Source organism: Chiloscyllium punctatum, chromosome 24, assembly GCF_047496795.1.
Source record: "Chiloscyllium punctatum isolate Juve2018m chromosome 24, sChiPun1.3, whole genome shotgun sequence".
Classification (NCBI taxonomy): Eukaryota; Metazoa; Chordata; class Chondrichthyes; order Orectolobiformes; family Hemiscylliidae; genus Chiloscyllium; species Chiloscyllium punctatum.
Window position 1 is genome coordinate 44,581,678 of NC_092762.1, and position 24,127 is coordinate 44,605,804.

General features: G+C 42.1%; 1 protein-coding gene across 5 annotated transcripts in view; it reads right to left on the bottom strand.

Annotated features, from left to right (window-relative positions):
• The window catches only part of LOC140494513 (cyclic AMP-responsive element-binding protein 3-like protein 3), a 100,565-nt gene that overhangs the window by 72,390 nt on the left and 4,048 nt on the right, over positions 1-24,127 (bottom strand). For 2 of the 5 annotated variants that reach the window (XM_072593770.1, XM_072593775.1), the window contains exon 2: positions 11,178-11,389. The exons of 1 other annotated variant lie outside the window; for it this stretch is intronic. In XM_072593770.1, the coding sequence (XP_072449871.1) occupies positions 11,178-11,234 (57 nt within the window). In that variant the 5' untranslated portion in view covers positions 11,235-11,389. Of the gene's footprint in view, positions 1-11,177; positions 11,461-24,127 lie in introns of those variants that run through there. 2 more of the 5 variants (XM_072593773.1, XM_072593771.1) reach the window with 2 other exon arrangements.

A 24,127-nucleotide genomic window follows, 5' to 3' on the forward strand; every position in this document is an offset into this window, starting at 1 on the left:
AATTTTAACTTAAAAGTGAAGTTCTTTTAACTCCTTGCTTTGCTGTGTTAATACCTCAATGTGATTGGTGCCTGCCTGGTGACCTACATCACAGCACTGTGCAGTAGTCATCTGTCTGATTTGTTGCCTAATTTAAACTGCCCATCGGGAGAGGGGTGCAGCCTTGCTTCAACAAAACCCCAGCTCATATAATTTAGACAGAATGCCTTATTATGGCTATTGATATGACATAAATTTTATTACACTGAATGGTATATTCAACACTGTAAAAGAAAATGGATGAGTGGGTCAGAGCTATAGATCAAATGTATGTTAAGTGGACCCAGGTTCGATTCCAGCTTTGGGCGACTGTCTGTGTGGAGTTTGCACATTCTCCCCATGTCTGCGTGGGTTTCCTTCGGGTACTCCGGTTTTGTCCCACAATCCAAGGATGTGCAGGTCAGGTGAATTGGCCATGCTAAATTGCCCATCGTGTTAGATGCATTAGTCAGAGGGAAATAGGTTTGGGTGGGTTACTCTTCGGGCGGGCGGTGTGGGCGTGTTGGGCCGTAGGGGAATTTAATCTAATCAAACCTCAAAGATATATAGAAGCAACTCACAAACATTTGAATTAATTAGTGAATCATTAAAATAAGTTTTGATATGATTAAGCATGACATCTAAACCTTACAAAACAACATGAGAGAGTGTTTGCTGCAGTAAGTACATAGCAAACATGGTTTTTACAACACTCATAAATGATATCTTTCACTATTATCACTCCAGGCATAAAACTAATTATTTTTGTTAGTTCTAAATTAGTGAAAAGTTCAAGGAACTGATAAACAAAATATTGAATCAAAAATAATAATGAAAATCACCTACAAGATAAGAAATTTTAATTACAAAATTCACACTCAAATGGTAGCTGAAAGCCAGCTTAATTTTCAATTTCTATCTGCCTGGCTGCAATTTCATTATAGAACACTTGCAAGTGCCTATATACTGTAACAGAGTAGCATACTATTCAACTAACCAATATCCAGCTAGTCAATAGCATTCTGATTAAGATTCCTAAACAAAGTCTCAACCTCAAATTTTGAAACTGACACCTAAAAAAAGCTGCAGGCGATCCATGGTTTGAGAACAGGTTCCATTCTTGAGCACATTCGTAAGTTGATTTGTATGCAAGTCTGAACGTAATGCAAGACAATATAAAATCATCATTCATAAATACTAGGAAATGTTTGCATGTCAGATATTTAAAAGTAATATTAATACCCCCCTTTATGAGATTTCATTTGTAAGAATGAGTGTTTGTAAGTCAGACTATCATGAATTGGAAATGACCTACAAAGCATCCTTTGGTTTAAAAAAATGGTTAGATTTGGAATTAATATAATATCTTGGGAAGCAGCAAAGATAAGAGGAACCTTGGTGCACATGTATACCAGACCCATAAGGTATAAGTACAGGTAGATAAAGTGGTTAAGACATTTGGCATGTATTAGCCAAGACATAGTGTTTAAGAGCAGGCAGGCTAAGCTGGAACTATATAAAACATTGGTTAGGCTACAACTAGAATATCATGTTCAATTTTAGAATTCACCTTATATGAGGGATGTGATAGCACTGGAGAGGGTCAAAGGAGAGTTACCAGGATGTTACCTGAGCTGGAGCGTTTCAGTTACAAAGAGAGATTGGGGTGGTTTTCCTTAAAGCAGAGGAGATTGAAAGAGTATAAGATTGAGAGGGGCCAGAACTGAGATGTACTAAATTATCTGGGACATAAATCATGTAGACAGGAAGAAACTGTTCCCATTGAAGAATCAATGATTTAAGGTAAGGGATAAGAGATGTGAGGAAAATGTTTTGCACCCAGAGGCTGGTGTGAATCTGGAACTCATTGCCTGTAAGGGTGGTGGAGGAGGCAGAAACCTTCATAACATGTAAGAAGTATTTAGATGTGCACTTGCAATGCCAAGGCACACAAAGGTATGGGCCAAGAGCTGGAATATGGGTTTAGAATGGCGTGATTGAATGGCGGAGTGGACTCAATGGGCCGAATGGCCTTACTTCCACTCCTCTGTCTTATGGTCTTATAGAATAGTTACATGGCTGTTTATGACTGGCACAGACATGATGGGATGATGCGCAAGTTTCTGAGTTGCAGATCCCTATGACTGTAAGGCCTATTGCTACACTGTATGGAACCGTGGAGAAGGGGCAATGACAGAAAGACATAGATAAAGCTAAATAAAAGAACATTTATATAGTGCCTTTCATCTCCTCTGATCAACACAAAGCAAATCACAGCCAATGACATACTTTTAAAGCCAATTTAAGTGCTGTAAGGTCCTGCAAACTGCAAGTGATAATGGCCAGATCTAGTCATGAGGTGAGGAAATCCAGTGGTGGACAGATACGGCAACCTGAGGTTCATCGTTCCCTATTCCCTCAAGTGTGCAATATTTACTGCATCGTGTTTCGACTTATTTATATTTTTTTTTCCAAAAAACCAAACTATGAGGAAGTTCTGTTCAGGGGTACAATGAATTAGAGAAAAGGATGAATGTGCTCCAGGGAGTGGGACTGGGGGAAAGAGCAAATTATCTATCAGTCAAGCTTCTTTTGATATTTTCAGGAGTGCAAATCATTCCAGGAGAGCTTCACCAGATATGAAAGGAGGATTGAGGCTTTCTGAAAAGTAGGTGTTCAGAAGTCCACCCTCAATCAAAACCTTATAAAGCACATTTATTTGCAGCTTTTGGGATCTTGCTCTGTATAGTATGGGTTACTGAGGTACACACAGGTACATCAGCCACTGCACTTGAAAGAAATTGATTAAATGTGAAACAGTTTGAGGTTTTTTTTTGGATATTAAGGTGCTGTATAAATATATGCCTTTCCTCTATCCAGGTGTTGGGTGGAGTGCAGTAGTCTAGATAAGTTAAAGATTCTGAAAATCAAAGAAGGGATTATTGTGTAAAAGGATAACTTTGGTTTTCACAGCTTTACAATCAAAGAACTGAACCAGCCTGCTCGCCTACTCCCACATGCCAAAGTAGAGGCCAAATTGGAACATCTAAAGGAACTGGACATCAAATGCCCAGTGCAGTTTGCTAAACGGGACACGCCAGTAGTACCAGTTGTAAAACCTGACAACTCAGTCCCTCTCTGTGGGGATTGTGCGTTGATCATCTACAGAGTTTCCCACTTAGACAGATACCCTGTGCCACATGTAAAAGGCTTATGTTAAGAGCTGGCTTAGGAGGTGGGGGTCACATATTTTCTAGATTGAATATGAGCGACACCTATCTCTAACTGGAGCTTGACAAGTCATCCAGGACGTATGTTCCTCTAAATATGCACAAAGGACTGTATGAGTACACTGCTTGCCATTTAGGATATCAATGACTTGCACCATCTTTCAAAGGGTAATGGAAAACAGAGAACATCCTTCAAGGAGCGCCCACAATGGCAGTCTTTCTGGATGACACTGTAATATCAGGAGCTATTGCAAAGGACACATGGAGAATTTGGAAGAGGCCTTATGGCATTTTTCTCAGGCTGATAAAGAGCTATAAAAAGGAAAATGTGTTCCAGGTAAATGAGGTAACGTACCTCAGGTACAGAATTGACAAGGATGGATTACCAAAGGGCATCAAAGAGAAAGCGAAAGCCAGAAAAAGAGGCTTTGGCTCCGGGGACCACACGGAGTTGAAGTTTCTCTTAACTCTCAAAACTTATAACAAGGAGTTACAGTCTACATAAGGAACTTTGGTGACAGCAGTCCGAGGACCCTGGGACTTATCCGTAGAAAAAAATGGGATCAGTATCGGACAAGGTCAAAACCAGGAAGAAGATTGTTAAAAAACAAAGAAAAGATATTGACCATCTCCAACAGAAACGCTCCACAGTGGACAGTTTTGATGGACAAATCACTGAGGGCAAGCCCCTTGCAGTGACTCTTCACCAGTCTTCACAGAAGAGACATATGTCCTATTTATGATACAGCATTCAACCAAATCTGGAAGGCAACAGGAATAGGACCATGTGCAAAATGATGCAGGAAACCCCATCATCACAGGATCAAGGGGGAACCTTGGACTTGGAGGGTCCCCTTCTAGGCCCAAGGGGAATCACAAATTTATCTCCGTCTGGAGCTCATTGAGAATGAGTCCCCTAGGTAACAGGCAATGGCCTACCCAGCTAGAACTCATGACCTCAGCCCTTCATAAAGCAGACTCTGTCTATTGTAATTTAGCGCCCTCCACTTCTCCCTCCCTTTTGATAGTTTGTATTGCCTTTAGTATCTAGTTAGCTACAAGGTGGGCCAGGGAGGAGTTTACTGGTGCCGGTTAATAGCTTAAAACAGAAGAATAGTCGTGGTGATTTGATGATGGGAAAAAAATCATTCAATTGTGCGTAAAAAAGTACAAAAGAGAATAAAGTAGATGCAAGGTGATGCAGTGGTATAGGGTTAATGTCACGAGACTAGCAAGCAGGGATCCAGGCTAATGTCTGGGAGACAGGAGTTATTATCCCACCATTTCAGATGGTGAAATTTGAATTTAATAAACGTCTGGAATTAGAAGCAGCCCAGACAGCAATCACTGCCAATTGCTGTAAATGCCTGTCTGATTCAGTAATGTCATTGAGGGAAGGAAGTCTGCTGTATCTACCTGGTCTGACCTCCACATGCACTCCAGACCTTCACTGCCTTCTGAAATGACCTGGAGAGCCAATCTGTTCAAGGGCAGCTAGGGATGGGCAACAAATACAGGCCTTACCCATTAATCCCATATCCCATACAGGAATAAAAACCTCTCAGGCAGACCCAGCCATTTCAGCCCTGTGCTCCTGATCTTTGGGCACCCAGTGTGGGCAAGTCAGTGGATCTACTCCTGGTCCTGGCCAGGTTTGCTATTGACAGGTCCAGGCAGTGGGCTGTGGAGGGGGTCATTTCTGCTGACTACCTGCCCCTTTTCTGCGGTTACATCAACGTCTGGGTGTCTTTGGGGTGGGAGCACCTGATCTCCACCGAGACACTCCATGCATTTAGAGAGAGGTAGGCCCCACAGGGGATATAGTGCTTTATATCCTCATGCAACTCCATTTTGATTTTGCCCCTTCCCTTAACCTCTCCCTCACTTTTGATGGTTTACATTAGCTTTAATGGGCTTTTCATGTAAATACCTAATTGGCTGCATGGACAATACTGGTGGTGGTGGTTAGTAGTTTTAAAAAGAGTCAAAGTGATTTGGTGCTGGACAAGCTTTTGGTTGTGTGTGATACGCACTTCTGGATATGAAAAAGAAGTTAAAAATATAAAGCAGACCCCGTGGATGGGTCTGCAGAACTGGGGCTGGCCTATGGCTGCCACAAGTAGTTTTTGGTGTTAAACAATAAATGACATTCCTTTCCAGTCACACTCCTTGAGTTATTACAGTTTTCAAAGCAAAATGTTCCATTAGCTTATACTTGAATGAATACTGCTCCTATTCCTGTGGATGATGCATTCACAGTAAATAAGTCTGGATTGCAATGCGTTAAAATATCAGCAGAAATAACTTCTCCTTTATCCTTTCAAAAGTTGCAATTTGTTCCTGTCTCCAATTGTACTATTGACCTTTTTTTCCAAAGGTTCTCTTCTTTAAGACTAGATAAGGAAAATATGAATTTTCTCATTGAATTTACCATTAGTAAGGAGCGCTGTATGCAGTTTGATGCTTTTCACTGATGAACTGGAGCAGTTCAACAACTTTGCCCACAATTTTCACCCTGCCTTCAAATTCACTTGGTCCACCTTGGATACCTCCCTCCCCTTTCTTAATCTCACCATTTCCATCTCCGGTGACAGGCTCCAGATGGATGTTTATTACACACCTACAGACTCCTATAGCTACCTGGACTACACCTCCTCCCAACTAGTATCATGTAAGAACTCCATCCCATTCTCCCAATTACCCCGCCTCCACCGCATCTGCTCGGATGAGCAGACATTCCACTCACGACCTTCCCAGATGTCTATTTAGTTTGAACAACATGCTTTTCTTCCCCCCGTCATCCAGACAGACCTCCACTGCACTGCCTCCATTCCTCTTTGCACTGCTCTAACCAAACCCCCACTCACCCCCCCCCAACGCAATAAAGACAGAGTTCCCCGGTCCTCACCTACCACTCCACCAGTCTCCGCATCCAATGCATCATCCTTAAACACTTCCGCCAACTCTAACTACACCCCACCACCAAGAACGTCCACCCCTCTATGCCTTCTGCAAAGACCATTCACTTTGACAGTCCTTGGTGTGCACCACTCTTCCCATGAACCCCCCCTGAACTCCCAGGTACCTTCCCCTGCAACCAGAAAAGATGTAATACCTGTTGGTACACCACCCCCCTCACCTCCATCCAGGCCTCAAACAATCCTTCCAGATGAGACAGAGGTCCACCTGCCTCCCTTCCAACCAGTTTACTGCATCAGATGTGGTCTTCTCCACACTGGGGAGACCAAATGTAACCTTAGGGAACAGTTCACCGAGCATCACAGCTGGGTCCGCGGGGGCTGACTGGACCTCCCAGTCACCGCCCATTTCAATTCCCCCAACCACTCCCTTTCTGACATGACCATCCTTGGCCTCCTCCATTGCCAAAATGAACCACAATGCAATCTGTAGGAACAACACCTCATCTTCCACCTGGGCAGGCTGCAGCCTGGAGGTCTCAACATTCTCCAAATTCAAATAACCTCCCTCCCCATCCCCCGATTCCCATCCCAGCCCCGCCCCCTCCCTTCTATTGCTCCCTGCCACCAACTGAATTCATTCCTCCCATTGACTAACCAGGTCGTACCCTTAACCTGTCTTCACCTATCCCCACTTCACCACCTGCCTCCTTCACTGCCCTTATCTGCAGCTCCCCGACCCACCTCCAGTCCTGAAGGAGGGCTACACCCGAAACATCGACTTCACCACCTCCTGCTGCTACCTGGCTTGCTGTGTTCGTCCAACCTTCTGCCTGTGTATTTCAGATTCCAGCTTCTGCAGTTCTTTTGTCTTTCACAACAAGGCTCACATTCTCCTTGGATTCAAACAGAATAACAAATGCAACAAATGTCCTGCAGAGGGAGCTAAGAGCTATAAGTGTGCCAGGTTGGGACGCTTCAGAAAATTGTGCAAAAGTTATTTAAAAAACAGCATTTCACCATCTCAAAAACAAAGCTAACATTCTGCAACAATAAAACAAGAAATGGAAGTCATGCAACAATGAAACAATTTAAGCAGTTAAAAATACAGAACAAAAGGTAAAGACAATACTTTCAGCTGAGGGCAAAAAAACCATAGAAACTGATTCCGGACCATAAGCTTGAATGTACAAGGCTTTGAAAAAAATATAAATTTTACACATAAGCATCTGTTTCAATACCGACAGACAGCTTGCTATAAGTCAAGTTTATGGGAATCAGATCAGCTACCATAAATCTCCAAAGTCCAGGTAAAACACAGGTCTTCAGGTATGTGTACAAATCACTGCAAATGGTCAGCCCAATGTGAGGGTGAAAATGTCAGTGAAACATTACATAGTCTGAGGAAGCAGATAACCTCTTTCACTGAAGCAGAGATTTCCTACAGTGTGGAAGCAGACCATTTGTCCCATCTAGCCCATATCGACCCTCCCAAGGGCAGACCACCCAGACCCTGTCACCCTGCACTTCCATGGCTAATCCATTTAGCCTGCACATCCCTGAGCACGATGGGCAGCTTAGCTTGGCACATTTTTGGACTGTGGGAGGAAAACAAGCACCCAGAGAAAACGCACGCAGACAAGGGAAGAATGTGCAAACTCCACACACTCATCCAAGGGTACGACCGAACCCAGGTCCCAGGCGCTGTGAGGTATGTGTGCTAACCACTGAGCTACTGTGCCACCCCCTCAGTAAACAGTAATGTTTATATACATCTCAGTCTCTTAAAAAGAGTAGATATGTTATTTCAGAATTAAGATGATAGAAGAATAAAGAAGAATTTCTAAAACTATTCAAAAGTTGAAGCAGAATTATCCCATTTCATTCCAAGAAGAGGTTAAAACCATTGGCATTGACTCCCAGGAAAATTCCTCATTCTTTGAAGGGAAAGAATAACATTTCCATTACACAACATGATTGATAACAACATCATGTTGCCAGTGGAGCTAACACAGTGGTGATCCGGGCTGGTAACCTTTCCCAAGATAAATGGAGATTGTGTGTGCACCTTATTGTGTTAAACAAAGGACTAAGAAGGGGAATTCATCCCAGTTTGTCTCTCAATGAAAGTCTGACAGATACTCTGAGGATTAGGATTAGGTTTAGAGTTAGAATCAAAATTAGCCACAAGCAAGTTTTTCACAAAACTGGATGCCACCTGTGGGTTCTGGCAGATATGTGATCTTTTGGCATTTGGGTGGTCTTCCAGGAGGGTAGCAGCACCAATATGGGGCCAACCCATCCGACTATATCAGAAGAATCCAGGGTGTTTCTCCACAGTGGTGTACAATTTAAGATCCTGATTTCAGCCTGCGTAGCCAATGTTCCCAAGGTAACTTGGCCTTGTATTGAAAAAGTCTGATAACTTCCTTCATCCCTTACAATGACAATTACATTGTGTCCAATTAATTCATCCTTCATAGCTCTGTACCTGCAACATCCTGTTTGATAAATAAATCCACTAAAAAAGCTTCCAATGACTCTACAAATGTTGAGATCTCTGATTAAATCTCACCCATTCTAGCAGTAAATTTCGTTTGTACATAGAGTCATGGAGATATACAGTAAAGAAACAGATCCTTCAGTCCAACCCGCTTATGCCGACCAGATATCCTAAATTAATCTAGCCCCATTTGCCAGAATTTGGCCCATATCCCTCTAAACCCTTCCTATTTATTCACTCATCCAGATGTCTTTTAAACATTGCAATTGTACCAGCCTCCACCATTTCCTCTGGCAACTCATTCCATATGGGCACCACCCTCTACATGAAAATGTTGACCCGGTTTTTCCCTTTTAAATTTTTTCCTTCTCATCCTAAACCTATGTTTTTATCAATGTACTCTGCAGTATTTTCTCTCACGCTTCATCCTGGCAGAATAACATCAGCTATTGGACCCTCAGTACATAAAAATGACGATTGTGCCTTTCTAACCTGGGTGAATAATTGGGTTTTTCCTGAGTACTGTCAAAGTTTTACAATCCTATGTTGTTTTTCTCCAGTGTATCTCTGGTTCAGGGCCATACTTCAAAGACTTCCAAGGTTCATTTCTTCCCTCCTTCAGTGTTCTCCTTCTGTAGCTCTTTAATTGAACTTTTCCATGCGTATAGAGTCTTCTCTTTTTTAGTTTTGTTCTCAAAGCCATCCAAGAGTTTGACCTGCTTTTGGAGTCTTCCACTTGTTACCCAGCTGCTCCATCAAAGCTTTTGAAACTTCCATCCCTTTGGAATATTTGCTTTTGAAGTGGGTCCCTTGGACCCTGTTTTAACTGCAGCTCCTACCCTTGAAATTTATTCTTGAGTGAACACCATGCTTTTTCTTGTTTCTTTAAGCCAATGCGGCTACCTGCACTTTGAAAGTTGGAGTATCTCAGGCTGTCAGTGACTGCGCATCCACTCTAGCCTGAGGTTGCTCACTCCTTATCTCTAATTAAGGCTCTTCACCCCCTTATGAACTTATATGTGGGGCAGCACAGTGGCTTAGTGGATAACACTGCTGCCTCACAATGCCAGGCACCCAGAATCAATTCTAACCTTGGGTGACTGTCTGTGTGGAGTTTGCACGCTCTCCCCATGTCTGCATAGGTTTCTTCCCACAATCCAAACATGTGCAGTTTAGGTGAATTGGCCATGCTAAATTGCTCATAGTGTTCAGAGATGTGTAGGTTAGGTGCATTAGTCAGGAGTAAGTATAGGATAGGGGAATGGGTCTGGGTGGACTACTCTTTGGAGGATCAGTGTGAACCTGTTGGGCTGAAGGGTTGTTTCCACACTTTAGGGATTCTATGATTTATTTACACCTGTACATCTTCTATTATTGAATATAACTCTCTCGTGTAGTGTCTTAAGACTTCTGTCTTCACATGCTGATACTAGACTGATGTCTTCTCTTTCTCTCATATAAGAGTCATGTGATCAATTATATGAATCTCATTAAACTACAAGAGGTTTCAAGATTGCTTGTTGGGACTGGGGGAATACTCCAGCTCCATTTCTCCCACAAGTAAACCTTCAAAACAATGTATTCAATATTTACGTTTCTGGGCTCTCTTTGGCTTCAACTTGTGGGTCTGGGGTTAAAATTGTATCAGTGTCAGAATTATACTATTAGACAATTTTAAAATATTATTGAACCGCAACTGAAGTGTGGTGGGGCCCTTACCCACACCAGAAATAGAAAAGCTAAAATGGCGGGATGCCCAAATGTGTTGGCAATGACCATACAGTGGCTAGCTACCATTTTAACCACTGCCTGTCATAATGTCAGGACTCTCATTTCTGAATTTCCATGTTTCAAGAAATAAACTAGGGTCACTTCGCTGTATTCCCACTATAACATCACATTGCTGATAGTTAAAGATACTTGCATTAACTGATATATAACACACTAACCTCTGATAAAAAAAACGTTATGGGTTTACATCCCAAAGTAAAGTCTTTGACAAGTGAATTTAGGCTGGCATTGCCTTATAACACTGAAGGAGGGCTGTCTTTTGGGGAGAATTAAACTGAGAGTCCATCTCCTCTGTCAGCTGGGTGTAAATGATCTCATGACTTTATTGAAAGAACCACAATGGAGCTCTCCCTGGTCAATATTCACCGCTCAATCAATATCACTAACATAGACTATCTGACGGTGTTGTTTTTGTGAGTTTTCTATACAATAATTTGCTGCTGCCTTTCTTGATAACGAATGAATTTCAATATATATCCCATTTACAAAACTTTGTGATTTGCTGAAATTTTGAAAGGCGTTACATGCATTTTTTAACAGGGAATCTGCAAAACAGAATGTGCTCTGAAATACTATAACATCCACAAACTCAGCCAATACTTGAACCTCTGTCTGAACTTTGTCCTGTTTAGAACTCCATGTTTAAACAGAGCTGATAAGTAAATTCCAAAACAGATTATTTATTGAAAAACTTTATTTAACTTGAAATATACATACCTTCCCTGTGACCAGCGTCATATCCTGAAATTTTGGCGAAAATCCTTTTCCTTCCATTTTCCTGCGTTTTGGAAATGTTTCACTCTCATTCACTCACTGGTACACCCTCTCTCCTTCTCTGATTCGATCTGTGGCCAGGATGAAGTCGAACAAAGCAAAAGTGACTTCAGTTGTTGCGCCATCGGTTGTCCATCTGATTGGTTGTGAACCAGCTGTTAACAAAGAATGGTTAAGAGTGCCAGGATAGTCTGACTGAATTGGAAGTCCTGCAATTAAATGAGGGAGGAGAAAAGGGGGCGTTCCTCAGTTGTACTTTTACTGGTCTTAAATCAAAGTACAGCACCAATGTGAGATGAACTTTAAACCATGATTTCAACTTACCGAAGAAAATGCATGTTTCATTAATCACTTAAATGTTGCATCACTACTGCAGCACACAGGCATGTTTTATTAGCTTGTTTTTTATTAGGCTTGTTTACTGATAACTCTCATTTACTGATGAAGGACGATAATGGGTAATAAATCTTCTTTCATAGTCTATAATTCAGGTGACTTGTTCATCTCAAAATAACTCACACTGAGCTGTACAGGTACAGATACATGAGTACCCATACAGCGCTAGTAGGAAGAAAATTCTTGAATTCTGTTTGGGTTACCAGCCTATTTGAAAAATCAATTCATGAGACATCAGATCGCTGTCTGGACCAGCATTTAGTCCCAATCCCTAGTTGCCTTGAGAAAGTGGTGGTGAGCTCCTTCTTGGCCTTCAGTAGTCCATGCACTATAGGTAGACCAACAATGCTGTTTTGGGGCAATTCCAGAATTTTGACCCAAATGACAGTGAAAGAGCAGCAACATATTTCCAAGCAGCATGTTGTATGGCTTCGAGGGGAACTTGCAGGTAATGGTGTTGTCATTACCCTTGTCCTTCAAATAAGAGGCAATGATCACAAGACATTATCTCACCATTGTCTCTCGATATTCAATGTCACTGAATTCCAAACTATCAACATTTTGGGGGTTGCTATTGACCAGAAATTGAACTGGACTCACCATATAAATACAGTGACTATAAGAGCAAGTCATAGACTAGCAATTCTGCAGACTGTAGGTTACCCCCTGACTCCCCACCTACCTGGATGGTTACCACTGAACAACTGACACCATACAGGGCATAGCAGCAACTCGATTGGAACACATCTACAAACATTCAGTCCTTCCACTACTGACACCACATTGCAACAGTGTTTACAATCTACAAGATAGATTCCTTCAATAAACCTAGAGCTACTATAGCTGCAGGTTTGTCTAAGGAATCTTTAAGTTCTGCAGTGCACCTTGTAGATAGTAAACACTGCTGCAATGTGGCGTCAGTCGTGGAAGAACTGAATGTTTGTAGATATGGTCTAATCTAGTTGCTGCTATGTCCTGTACGGTGTCAGAGTTGTTCAGTGGCAACCATCTAGGTAGGTGGGGAGTCAGGAGGTGACTTACAGCCTGCAGAATTGCTAGTCTATGACTTGCTCTTACAGTCACTCTATTTATATGGCTAGTCCAGTTCAATTTCTGGTCAATAGCAATTCCCAAGATGTTGATAGTTTGGGATTCAGTGACATTGAATGTAAAGAGACAATGGTGAGACACTGTCTTGCAATCATTGCCTCTTACTTGTGTGGCACAAATGTTACTTACCACTTGTCAGCCCAAGCCTGGATGTTGTCCAGATCTTGTTGCATTTGAACATGGACTGCTTTGGTATCTGAGGAGTTGCAAATGGCACTGAACATTGTGCAATCATTGGCGAAAGTCCCCACCTCTGACCTTATGATGGAGGGAAGGTCAGCAATGAGGCAGAAGTAGATTGTTAGGCCCAAGACATTACCCTGAGGAACCCCAGCAGAGAAGTCTTGTATCTGGGATGACTGACCTACAACAACCACAACCATCTTAACTTGAGCCAGGTATGACTCCGACTAGTGAAGAATATTCCCCTGATACCAATTAACTTAACTTTTGCTGGGGCTGCTTGATGCCACACTCAGTCAAATGTGGCCTTGATGTCAAGGGCAGTCACTCTCACCTCTGGAATTCAGCTCTTTTGCCCATGTTTGAGTCAAGGCTGTAGTGAGGTCAGGAACTGAGTGTCCCTGGTGGAACACAAACAGAGCATCACTAAGCAGGTTATGCTGAGCAGGTGCTGCTTGATAGCACTGTGATGACACCTCCCACCATTTTACTAATGATTGAAGGTAGACTAATTAGCCGGCTTGAATTTGTTCTGCCTTTTTGAGTACAGAATATTGCTGGACAATTCTCCATTTTGTCAGGTAGATGCCAGTGTTGTAACTGTTCTGGAACAGTTTGAATGGAGGTGCAGCAAGTTCTGAAATATAAGTCTTCAGTACTGTTCCTGGAATGTGGTCAAGGCCCGTACCCTTTGCAGTATCCAGTGCCTCCAACCATTTCTTGGTATCACGTGGAGTAAATCGAATTGGCTTAAGAAAAGCAGGAGAAAAGAGTCAACAGAGCTGAAAGAATAACAGGCATAAAGCTCCCTGAATACTAAGGCTTCGCAACTTGCTGCCTTGCCTAATTTTTTTGATAGGTTTGTGCTCACAGTATTTTTTCCTGAGAGTTTTTTACGATCACAGAATCCCTACAAGTGTGGAAATAGGCCACTCATCCCATTGTGTCCACACCAACCTTCTGAACAGCAGCCTGTACCCCATCCCTGTAACCCTGCATTTCCCATGGCTAATTCACCTAACCTACACATCCTTAAACACTATGGCCATGTTAAATTGCCCAATCACCTAATCTGCACATCTTTGAACTGTGGAAAGAAACCCACTCAGTGATGGGGAGAATGTGCAAACTCCACTCAGACAACCACCTGATGGCGGAATCAAATCCAGGTCACTGGCACTGTGAGGCAGCAGTTCTAACCACTGAGTCACTGTGTTGCCCTAATGTTACTATTTTACAAATTATTTCTGCAATTTTGGAGGTGATCATTATCATTTTGAAGATTTGTGGACCTGATCATCACTTGTCACTGAGGGCATTCAGAGCATCATGTGTTCTGCTTTATCTATTTTACTTTGGACTAGAGAGGAGGGCCAAGATAACCATGAGAAAACTTCTCCTCACAGGCCTCCTGCTTCAAAGAGAGCCGATAAACAGAGACATGCAGCTTGCAGGAGGCCATAAATGCAATGTTGGCAAAAGTTCAGGTTCCTAGATATAACTAAACATCAATGTCTCAGAAGGCATCTTGACCTCAAATCACAGTAGCTCAGTGGTTAGCACTGCTGCCTCACAGCACCAGGGTCCAAGATTCGATTCCAGCCTTGTGCGACTGTGTGGAGTTTGCACATTCTCCCAGTGTCTGCGTGGGTTTCTTCCCACAATCCAAAGATGTGCAGGTCAGGTGAATTGGCCATGCTAACGTACCCATAGTGTTAGGTGCATTAGTCAGAGGGGTGTGGGTTACTCTTTGGAGGGTCAGTGTGGACTGGTTGGGCCAAAGGGCCTAATTCCACACTGTAGGGAATCTAATCTAATCTTATTTTCCAAAGGACAGGCAGGAAGGGAAGGGTGGTGGGATAGTTTTGTTGGAATGGATTGAGTAAGTGTGACAGCAAGAAACAATCTTGAATCAGAAGATGTAAAATCGATATGGATGGAGGTTGGAAATAAGAAAGGGAAGAAGATAAGGGTGGGAGTAGTGTACAAGCCTCCTAAAAGTAGCTACACTGTAGGACAAAGAATAAATAGGAGATAAAGAGAGCATGTAAAAAGGCAATATATTATCATGGTTGACTTCAATCCCCATGCAAATTGGGAAGATCAGACTGGCAGAGGTACTCATGAGGGACAGTTTTCTAGAACAATATCTAATTGATCCAACCAGGGATCAGGCTACTTTGGATAGGATATATTTAATGTGGCAAATTCAATAAATGATTTCAAAGTAAAAGATCCCCAAAGAAACAAGTTGAGAGTGAAACTTGAATTGGAAATAATTGTCCAAAACATAATCAGGATAATTGCAAAGAATGGGGACACAGATGGCTGGAATAGACTGGGAAAGAGATTTTGCAGCAAAAACATTGGTGGAAAAATGGCAGAGGATCGGGAAATCTTAAAAGGCAATAAATGATCACCAAGAATGTAAAGAAAATTAACTGTGAGGGTAAAATAGCAGGCAGTATAAAATCAGAGACTAAGAGCTTCTGTACTTTTATAAAAAGGAAGAGAGAAGCTAAAGTGAACATAGGACCTTTGAAAAATGAAGCTAGTGAAATAATAATGGGGAATCATAAATGGCAGCCTAAGAGAATACCAAAAATGGTCAAAAGTGGAAAGGAAATAAATATAGTAACTGTCACTAAAGCAAAAAAACAAACGATGGGTTGCACCTGAGGATATTAAAGGAAGTCGATATAAAGATTGTAGATACAAATATTGTAGAGGTGGCATAGTGGCTTAAATAATAGAGAAGACAATTGGAATGTTGGTCTTTATTTCAAAGGGAATGGAGTATACAAATAAGGACGTGTTCCTAAAACTAAACAAAGTGCTTGTCAGACCTAAACTACTGTGACCAGTTTTGGTTCCCTTAAAGAAGGAGAATTATTCTGGCATTGGAGATAGTTCAAAGAATGTTCACAGGCTTGATCCTAGGTATGGAGGGATTTTTTCACGAGATGAGGTTGAGTAGGAAGGTTCTGCTTTTCACTGGGGGAAAGTTCCTAACGTGCAGACTCTCACTGAGCTACAGTCCCTGAAGATGCAGAATCTCAAGGAAACCATTATGCTCCAGGGCAAACATATCTACAGTATGTGTTTCACATTTGAGCAGCTTCAGTCTAGAGTTTCTGAGCTGTAGGCTAAACTACAGACACTGTGATGAATCAGGTTGGGGAATGTTACCTGGCTTCTTTGTACCAGATGGCACTTACATCTCTTCAGAAATGATATTGTCATATGGTCTTTGGTCACGGACAGAGGTGTGTTTCTGCTAGCTAGGCAAGTAAGGGAACCTAGAGGAGAGGTTTGCAGGCGTGTCAGCCGCTGTGATAGTCCAACGGTTTTGAGGTTCTCTCAGCTTGTCTGGAAGGGAGCAGGGAGTCATGGGTTGGATGAACAAAATTACCATGGCACGTGGCACAGTTGGCCATTAAAGTGGGAGAGTCAAATGTAATGTGGTGGCAGTAGGGGACAACATACCAAGGGATTGACACTGTTCCTGCAACAAACAGAGAATGCAGAGCAAAGAGCAGATAACAGATAGGGCCAGAGGTTACAAACATAATGAAAGAACAAAACTTAAGGCATTATTTGAACAGACATGATTAGATTAGATTACTTACAGTGTGGAAACAGGCCCTTCGGCCCAACAAGTCCACACCAACCCTCTGAAGAGCAACCCACCCAGACCCATTCCCCTGCATTTACCCCTTCACCTAACACTACAGGCAATTTAGCACGGCCAATTCACCTAACCTGCACATTTCTGGACTGTGGGAGGAAACCTACGCAGACATGGGGAGAATGTGCAAACTCCACACAGACAGTTGCCTGAGGCATTCCAAACAAAATAGAGGAGTAGTATTACAAATTGACATATGTAAATATGATGTAGTGGCCATAGATAAAAATGCTGTAGCATGATGTAGGCTAAAAACTGAATATTGAAGTGAATGTGACATTTAGGAAGGACATGAAGCTAGGAAAAGGTGAAGGAGTGGATCTGTTAACTAAAGATTATATTAGCACAATAGGGCGGGATGGCCTTAATTCAGGAAACCAAGATATAGAAGTGCCATGATTGTAACAAGGTTAGCTGGGGGGGAATCTCATAGAATATGAGTTCTCTCTTTGGCGCTGTTAATTTGGAACAAATGAGAGCCCTGGCTGACAGATAAGAACAGGATTGTCAGACATCCTGTTCATTCTGAAAGCTGGCTCTGAGGGAGCTTAATCAGGGTCAAGCACTTTCCAAATGTAAATAAAGGGTGACTTGCTGACAGGATACCAGCCTCTGGTATTTCAGAAGAGTCTGGATAAAGATGAGAAATGATGTAGGCACCAGGTCACTTATGGGAGTTGTGTACAATAACCACATGGTAGGATAGGTTATCAAGGAAGAAATAATGGGAGCTTGTCAAATGGGTAAGCAATTATCAAGGGAATTTTAACCTATAAATAGTGTGCAAACATCATTTGGGAAAAAGTAGTCTAGTTGAAGAATTTATTTAATGTTTTCAGGACAGTTTCTTAGACCAACGTGTTACTTCACAAATCAGACAGCAGGCTATACTCAATCTGGTTTTGACCGAAAAGATAAGATTAATTACTAATATCATAGCAAAAGTGCCCCTGGGTAGCAGCAATCATAATATGATTGAATTTTACAAGCAGTTTAAGAGAGAGATGACTACTATTTTGAATGTAAAGAAGGGCAATTATGAGGGCATGGAAACAGAGCTAACGAACTGGCAATTTAGATTAAGGGATAGGTCAATAGCAATGCATTAGCGAACCCACTTAAAGATATATTCCAGTAAGCGCAGAATAGGTACATTCCAACAAACAAGAAAATTTCTAAATGACATATCCACAATCTGGGCTTAACCAAAAAGGTTAACAAAAGCATCAAATTCAACGAAAAGACATATAATTCTGCAAAGAATGGTGGCAAGTCAGAAGTTTGAACAGAATATTAAAAAAAAGTTACTAAAAGATTGATAAGGAGGGAAAAGTTAGAGTACAAGTGAAAGTTAGCCAAAAATATAAAAATAGGGAAAGTTTCTTCAGATATTTAAAAAGGAAGAGTTAGTAAAGTAAGTGTCAGTCCTGTAGAAAATGATTCTGCGAAATTAAGAATGAAGGATAAAGTGATCACAGTGAATTGAACAGCATTTTGTGTTGGTCTTTGTTGGACAGGATGCAATTTTTATAGATGCACCATAGAAAGCATTCTATCTTAATGCATCACGGCTTGGTATGGCAACTGACACGAAAATTGGAGGCGTAGTGGACAGCGAAGACGGTTACCTCAGATTACAACACGATCTGGACCAGATGGGCCAATGGGCTGAGAAGTGGCAGATGGAGTTCAATTCAGATAAATGCGAGGTGCTGCATTTTGGGAAAGCAAATCTTAACTGGACTTATACTCTTAATGGTAAGGTCCTAGGTAGTGTTGCTGATCAAAGAGACCTTGGAGTGCAGGTTCATAACTCCTTGAAAGTGGAGTCGCAGGTAGATAGGATAGTGAAGAAGGCATTTGGTATGCTTTCCTTTATTGGTCAGTGTATTGAGTACAGGAGTTGGGAGGTCATGTTGCGGCTGTACAGGACATTCGTTAGGCCACTGTTGGAATACTGCGTGCAATTCTGGTCTCCTTCCTATCGGAAAGATGTTGTGAAACTTGAAAGGGTTCAGAAAAGATTTACAAAGATGTTGCCAGGGATGGAGGATTTGAGCTATAGGGAGAGGCTGAACAGGCTGGGGCTGTTTTTCCTGGAGCGTCGGCAGCTGAGGGGTGACCTTATAGAGGTTTACAAAATTATGAGGGGCTTGGATACGATAAATAGGCAAAGTCTTTTTCCTGGGGTCAGGGAGTCCAGAACTAGAGGGCATAGGTTTAGGCTGAGAGGGGAAAGAGGAGCAGAGGGTGGTACGTGTATGGAATGAGCTGCCAGAGGAAGTGGTGGAGGCTGGTACAATTGCAACTTTTAAGAGACATTTGGGTGGGTATATGAATAGGAACGGTTTGGAGGGATATGGGCCGGGTGCTGGCAGGTGGGACTAGATTGGGTTGGGATATCTGGTCGGCATGGACAGGTTGGATCGAAGGGTCTGTTTCCATGCTGTACATCTCTATGACTCTATGATCTGCCCAAGACCGTAAGAAACTACAAAGACTTGTGAACACAGCCCCGCCTATCACACAAGCCAACCTTCCCTCCATTGATTCCATTTATACTTCTCGCTGCCTCAGAAAGGCAGCCAACATCATCAAAGCTCCCACTCACCCTGGTTATAATCTCATCCAACCTCTTCCATCAGGCAGAAGATACTAAATCTTAAACACATGTTCCAACAGGTTCAAGAACAGCTTCTTCCCTGGTGTTATTATACTTCTGAATGGGCCTCTCAAATTTCAAAGTTAATGTTGATCTCGCTTTTTATGCACCTTCTCTGCAGCTGTAACATCATATTTCTCCCGTTCTATTACCCTTATGCACTTTGAATGGTATGATGTGCCTGTACTGCAAGGAAAACAAAACTTTTTACTGGACCGAGGTACATATGACAATAATAAATCAAAATCACAAAAGATTAATATGCAGACACAGTAAATACTCAGGAAAGCTAATAAAATGTTATAGTTTGTTATGAAGGGAATTCAATGCAAGGGTGGGAGGTTATACGTCAGTTATATAGAACACTGGTGAGACCACATCTGAAGTACAATTGGTTCTCCTATAACACATTTTTCTTCAAAGCAAATTGGCTTCAATACAATTGAAGAATTTAGACAGTTATTTGTAGAACACGAACTTTCCTTATATCATTGGCTATAATGCTGTTCCAGCCCCATTAGTTTAAATTGCGCCACTATTGTGCGATTTTCTTATAGAGCAAGATTCCACGAGAACGGAACTATCGCGTTATATCAAAACTGACTTTACTGTAATTAGGATTGCTCACCATACCTATAGAAGAATGAGAATATATTGGAAGCAGTCGATTAGATAAAATTTACTAGACCAACACCTGAAATAAGTGGATTGCCTTATGAGGAAAGGCTGGACGAGATAAGTCAGTATCCTTCGAAGTTTTGAAGAGTCAGAGGTAATTTAATTGAGACATTTACGGTCCTGAGGGACTTGATCAGGTGAATGTTCCTTCTTGTGGAAGAATCTAGAACTAGAGATCATAATTTAAAAATAAGGTACCACCCATTTAAAGTAGAAATTGGAAAAAAAACTTTTTCTCTCTGAGCATTGTAAGTCTTTGGAATTCCCTTCCTCAAAAGGCAGTGGATGCAGAATCTTTAATATTTTTAAGGCAGAGTTAGATTCCTGACTACTACTAAAATGACAGGGTTTTTACAAATACACTAAGGATAAAAAGGTAATGAGGGAGAGAATAGGACCCCTCAAAGATCAGCAAGGAGCCACAAGAGATGGGGCAGATACTAAACTAGTATTTTGTAACAACATTTACTGTAGAAAAAGACATGGAAGAGATAGAATGTAGGGAAATAGATGGTGAGATCTTGAAAAATGTCCATATTACAGAGGAGGAAGTGTTGGATATCTTGAAATGCATAAAAGTGGATAAATCCTCAGGACCTAATCTGGTGTACCCTACAACTCTGTGGGAAGCTAGGGAAGTGATGCTGGGCCTTTTACTGAGCTATTTGTTTCGTCGATAGTCACAGGTGAGGTGCCGGGAGACTGGAGGTTGGCTAACGTGGTGTTTAAGAAAGGTGGTAAAGACAAGCTAGGGAACTATAGACCAGTGAGCCTGACCTTTGTGGTGGGCAAGTTGTTGGAGGGAATCCTGAGGGACAGGATGTACATGTATTTGGAAAGGCAAGGACTGATTAGGGATAGTCAACATGGCTTTATGCATGGGAAATCATGTCCCACGAACTTGATTGAGTTTTTTGAAGAAGTAACAAAGAGGATTGATGAGGGCAGAGTGGTAGATGTAATCTATATGGACTTCAATAAAATCAGCATAGGGACTGTAAACGTAAGACTCCGTTGTTTATGATTAATCTATCTGAGTATGACACTATTTAGGTATAGTGCCCAATACGAAGACAAATCCAAAATTGAAATAAGCAAATAAAAACTGCAGCAACAAAATGAGGCTGGATTTTAAGGTGCATGAGGCTCAGTAAGGCGTTCGACAAGGTTCCCCATGGGAGACTGATTAGCAAGGTTAGATCTCATGGAATACAGGGAGAACTAGCCATTTGGATACAGAACTGACTCAAAGGTAGAAGACAGAGTGTGGTAGTGGAGGGTTGTTTTTCAGACTGGAGGCCTGTAACCAGTGGAACGCCACAAGGATCGGTGCAGGGTCTACTACTTTTCATCATTTATATAAATGATCTGGATGTGAGCATAAGAGGTACAGTTAGTAAGTTTGCTGATGACACCAAAATTGGAGGTGTAGTGGACAGCGAAGAAGGTTACCTCAGATTACAATGGGATCTTAATCAGATGGTCCAATGGGCTGAGAAGTGGCAGATGGAATTTAATTTAGATAAATGTGAGATGCTGCATTTTGGGAAAGCAAATTTTAGCAGGACTTATACACTTAAGGGTAAGGTCCTAGGGAGTGTTGCTGAACAAAGAGATCTTGAAATGCAGGTTCTTAGCTCCTTGAAAGTGGAGTCGCAGGAAGATAGGATAGTGAAGAACGCATTAGGTATGCTTTCCTTCATTGGTCAGAGTATTGAGCACCAGAGTTGGGAGGTCATGTTGTGGCTGTACAGGACATTGGTTAGGCCACTGTTGGAATATTGCATGCAATTCTGGTCTCCTTCCTATTGGAAAGATGTTGTGAAACTTGAAAGGGTTCAGAAGGTTGGAGGATTTGAATTATAGGGAGAGGTTGAATAGGCTAGGGCTGCTTTCCCTGGAGCATCAGAGGTTGAGGGGTGACCTTATAGAGGTTTATAAAATCGTGATGGGCATGGATAGGATAAATAGACAAAGTCTTTTCCCTGGGGTGGGGGAGTCCAGAACTAGAGGACATAGGTTTAGGCTGAGAGGGGAAAGATATAAAAGGCAATGTTTTCACTCAAGAGGGTGGCATGTGTATGGAATGAGCTGCCAGAGGAAGTGGTGGAGGTTTGTACAATTGCAACATTTAAAAGGTATCTGGATGGGTATATGAATAAGAAGAGTTTGGATGGATATGGGCCAGGTGCTGGCAGGTGGGACTAGGTTGGGTTGGGATATCTGGTTGGCATGGACGAGTTCGACTGAAGGGTCAGTTTCCATGCTGTACACCTCTATGACTCTATGACAGATTATCGGAGATATGCAAGAATAAAATCACATCTGCAACGGTCTTATTGAATGGGGGAGTGTGCTCACAGGGTCAAGTGGCCACCTCTTGTTCCTTATTTGTATGGAACTGGCATCCAGTGAGCGTATATTTGAACTGGTTCCCACAACATTGGTTGCGTACAATAAAATCCCCTTCTTCATTGTCCTCCTCTGGATGAGTTGGGGGAGGGTTAACGTTAAAGATTCCTGCTCATTCAATTCTTTCAAAGAGAGGAAAGTTGGTTGGGAAGAGAACTTAGGGAAAACAAGATGGACCTTTCTTCAGGGAATTTGCAGTGTTAAAACTGGAAAACCTTGAGTGCAGTGTAGTCAACACAGGAGCATCTATGTGTTCAGACTCTATCAAACTTAAATGAGAGAACAGGGTGAGGAATAAAGGATCAGGAATTAGGCATTTGTAATGAAGTGGAAGAGACTACGTGGACAACATGAGCAATATGTTGCCTGCTCTGCCTGCAACCACCATGCCTGCCATTTCTGCCCTGATTAAGTCTGAACAACCTCCTCAAGGGGAGTGATATCACAGAGTGTCCCTTCTCCAGTCAGGTTCTGCTGCAGCCTGTGGTGTACAATTATGTTCTGGAAGAGAAAGAATAGTGATTGTGGATGATAGATGTGCCTATGATACCTCTTGTAGTTGAACAGCAGTGAACCAAGCCTGGCAAATCTAAATCATGCAACACTACAGAGGAAAGGTACAAGAGAATGCCAATGGTTAAGTTTCTATTTACCCTTTGAAAAGCCAGGAGGAGCAGAACTAAGCGTTGGAAGTTTTGAAAGCACAAAGTCCAAAGTTCAAAAACCAGCTCAATAAAATCAGCATAGGGACTGTAAATGTAAGACTCCGTTGTTTATGATTAACCTATCTGAATATGACACTATTTAGGCATAGTGCCCAATAAGAAGACAAATCCAAAATTGAAATAAGCAAATAAAAACCGCAGCAACAAAATGAGGCTGGATTTTAAGGTGCATGAAGCCCATGGCCCTACATTGGCTGGTTAATTTATGATTAACCTACAGAATTCCCAGTGAATGCAAGCCCAGATTGGCAGTGATGGGCTCGCGCACAGGCGGAAGCTGCTGAGAGGACAGCAGCCATGCTAAGTGAATGCCAGCAGTGAACGTGAACACACAACGAAGAGTGTAGCCCAAGGTACATCTTGGACGACCATGTGGAGGAGAATGGTAGTGTGCAGTCCAAGGGCAGGCATTGAAGATCAGATGCAGTCGAAGGGCAACACAGTTTATATCAGCCCCCATCCTCCTGAAACAATCAAACTCATTGGTCGCTAAGGGTCAATCTTCACACATTGTAAGGGTTTAAAGAAACCAAACCATCTAATCAACAGCAATGGTAGAGGCATGATCAGTGACAGCCCCATGGTTTAACTCACTATATGCCCCTCCTCCCAGCTCTCACCAAATGCCAGGATGCAAGAAGCAATGTCCCCTCCGGCAAAGAAAGCCCAGATGGAAGTGGCAGGGGAGGTCAGTATTGACAGGGCCCAACTTGATTACAGTCTGCATAAGTGATGAATAGCCTTCTTCATTCTTTAAGCGTGAATAAGGATCCCGACTTTCAAAGCGTGTACACAACTATGGAAGGATAGCTTAGGCGTAAGAATGGGAAATAACTGCCAGTGGCGTGACTAACTGGACTTCACATGTCCATGATGTCAACCGAAAGCATCTTGGTATCCTGCAGGGCCCATAGGAACTGGGACATAATGGCTGAAAGGACAGTCCAGTGATGCCCAGAACAGAAGGATCTTGATTGCAGGTAGATCCATTCATAAGACCATAAGACCATAAGACATAGGAGTGGAAGTAAGGCCATTC